The sequence below is a fragment of the Asparagus officinalis genome, chromosome 1 (genome assembly GCF_001876935.1).
Source record: "Asparagus officinalis chromosome 1, Aspof.V1, whole genome shotgun sequence".
In the NCBI taxonomy this organism is placed as follows: Eukaryota; Viridiplantae; Streptophyta; class Magnoliopsida; order Asparagales; family Asparagaceae; genus Asparagus; species Asparagus officinalis.
The window spans coordinates 120,009,245-120,011,055 of NC_033794.1; the positions used below are offsets into that span (position 1 = coordinate 120,009,245).

General features: G+C 37.2%; 1 protein-coding gene across 1 annotated transcript in view; it reads left to right on the forward strand.

Moving 5' to 3' along the window:
- The window catches only part of LOC109829196 (GDSL esterase/lipase At5g08460), a 17,623-nt gene extending 16,052 nt beyond the window's left edge, over positions 1–1,571 (forward strand). The window contains exons 4-5 of the mRNA XM_020396343.1: positions 151–406; positions 1,327–1,571. Of these exons, the coding sequence (XP_020251932.1) occupies positions 151–406; positions 1,327–1,556 (486 nt within the window). The 3' untranslated portion in view covers positions 1,557–1,571. The remainder of the gene's footprint in view (positions 1–150; positions 407–1,326) is intronic.

Genomic DNA, 1,811 nt, shown 5'->3' on the forward strand with positions numbered 1-1,811 from the left:
GTCCAACATTTTTACAGTTTAGGGGTTATATTAAATCAGCCAAACTTAAACGGGTTTTGTGAATTGTACCCAATTTAAATATGACATGCAGTTCTTTAAAATTCAAAACCCTGTCATGGACTTCATGTTAATTTCCCCAACTGACTGCAGAACCTGTACAATGCGAATGTACGAAAAATTGTGGTTATGGGATTAGCTCCTGTTGGCTGCGCTCCTCACTACTTGAACTCCTACGGAAGTGAAGATGGTGAGTGCATAGATGAAATCAATAAGGTTATGGTGGACTTCAACTCTGTGATGAAAGAGATAGTGGATAAGCTCAACCATAACCTATCTGATGCCATGATCACATTCTGTGATGCCTTTCAAGGTTCCATGGACATATTGGATAACCGCCAACATTATGGTCAGGCTCGACACCTGCACTTATTCTCTGTTCACTTTTTTCTCTGTTCAAATTTTCTTTGTATATTGATTCATATCTTTTACTTGCTGATTTGTATACCTAGTTAGCATATTTGCCTCTCCTAGCTCATAGATTTGGAGCATTAACTTGTTGATGTATGTCTTTTCCTGATGTCTATGTTTAGATTCATTTCTTTCCTTATCCTTTTTGACTTTACCAGTGAATAAAAATTTAGTGTATAAAAGATAATAACCTACATCGCACATTTCCTAAACCAGACACTTGAATTCGTGCATATTAGCAAAAAGTCCTTAAATCCTGATTCTTTTATGTCTGATAACTATGTCTATCTGGATTTCTAGATTTCCGCAAAGCCTAGATTCTTAACTCCATCTCAAACTATTTTATACAATATCATGAAAGAGGTTCTTGGTTCCAAGTTTGTGTGATCTGAGATCAACTACAATTTTTCTTACGGAATTGTGTTACGGAACACTGCAAATCTTGAAAGAAGATGATATTCACAATAACATATACGACTAACATATGACATATTTGAGCAATTCATCGGTTTTTTTAGTATTGCTGGATTGCACGGACTTCCCTCATCAGTCATCATAGCTCAGAAACCATTTATCTTGGTGATTATTTCTCTTCAAGCTAGTACTTAGAGCATATGTTTGAATTTCTAAAATCTGTGAGCGCTCCACTAACGTTGCATCTCTAGGAAACGATAGGAATATGAACCTCTCTCGAATACTTTTGCATCGCAACACTAGAATTAGCCTATTTGAGGAATTGAATGAAATAAGAGTATCCAAAGAGCCATAAAATTATTTGATATATTTGTAATGTTTTTGCTTTCAGTTGAAGTTTGTTGCGTGATACCTTAAACATTTTGAATTTATAACCATTTACAGGCTTTGAGACGACAACGGAGGCTTGCTGTGGGGCTGGAAAGTACAGAGGCATGGGGATGTGCTTGGGGCCACAGATGGCTTGTGAGGATGCTTCAGTCCATGTATGGTGGGATGAATTCCATCCGACTGAGGCTGTGAACAGGATACTTGCGGATAATATTTGGTCGGGGATGCACACCAGCATGTGTTACCCTATGAATCTTAAAGACATGACAAAACTGAACCAATAAATGCTTGTTTGATCTTGATGTCGAACTCAAAATTAAAGTATATATATTAATACGCTGCCTATAGAAAGACTAAAGCCAAACATCAAAATTTTCCAATGTTCTCTCTTAGTTATCAACAAGGTTACAGAAAATGCTAGGCGGCCTAGGTGTCAGACCCGGCGCCTAGAGCCTAGGCGCTTGGGTTGGAGCCTAGGCAAGGTCTAGATAATTTTATTTAGTTATAATAATTGATAATAAATATTGATGTGCTAAGTG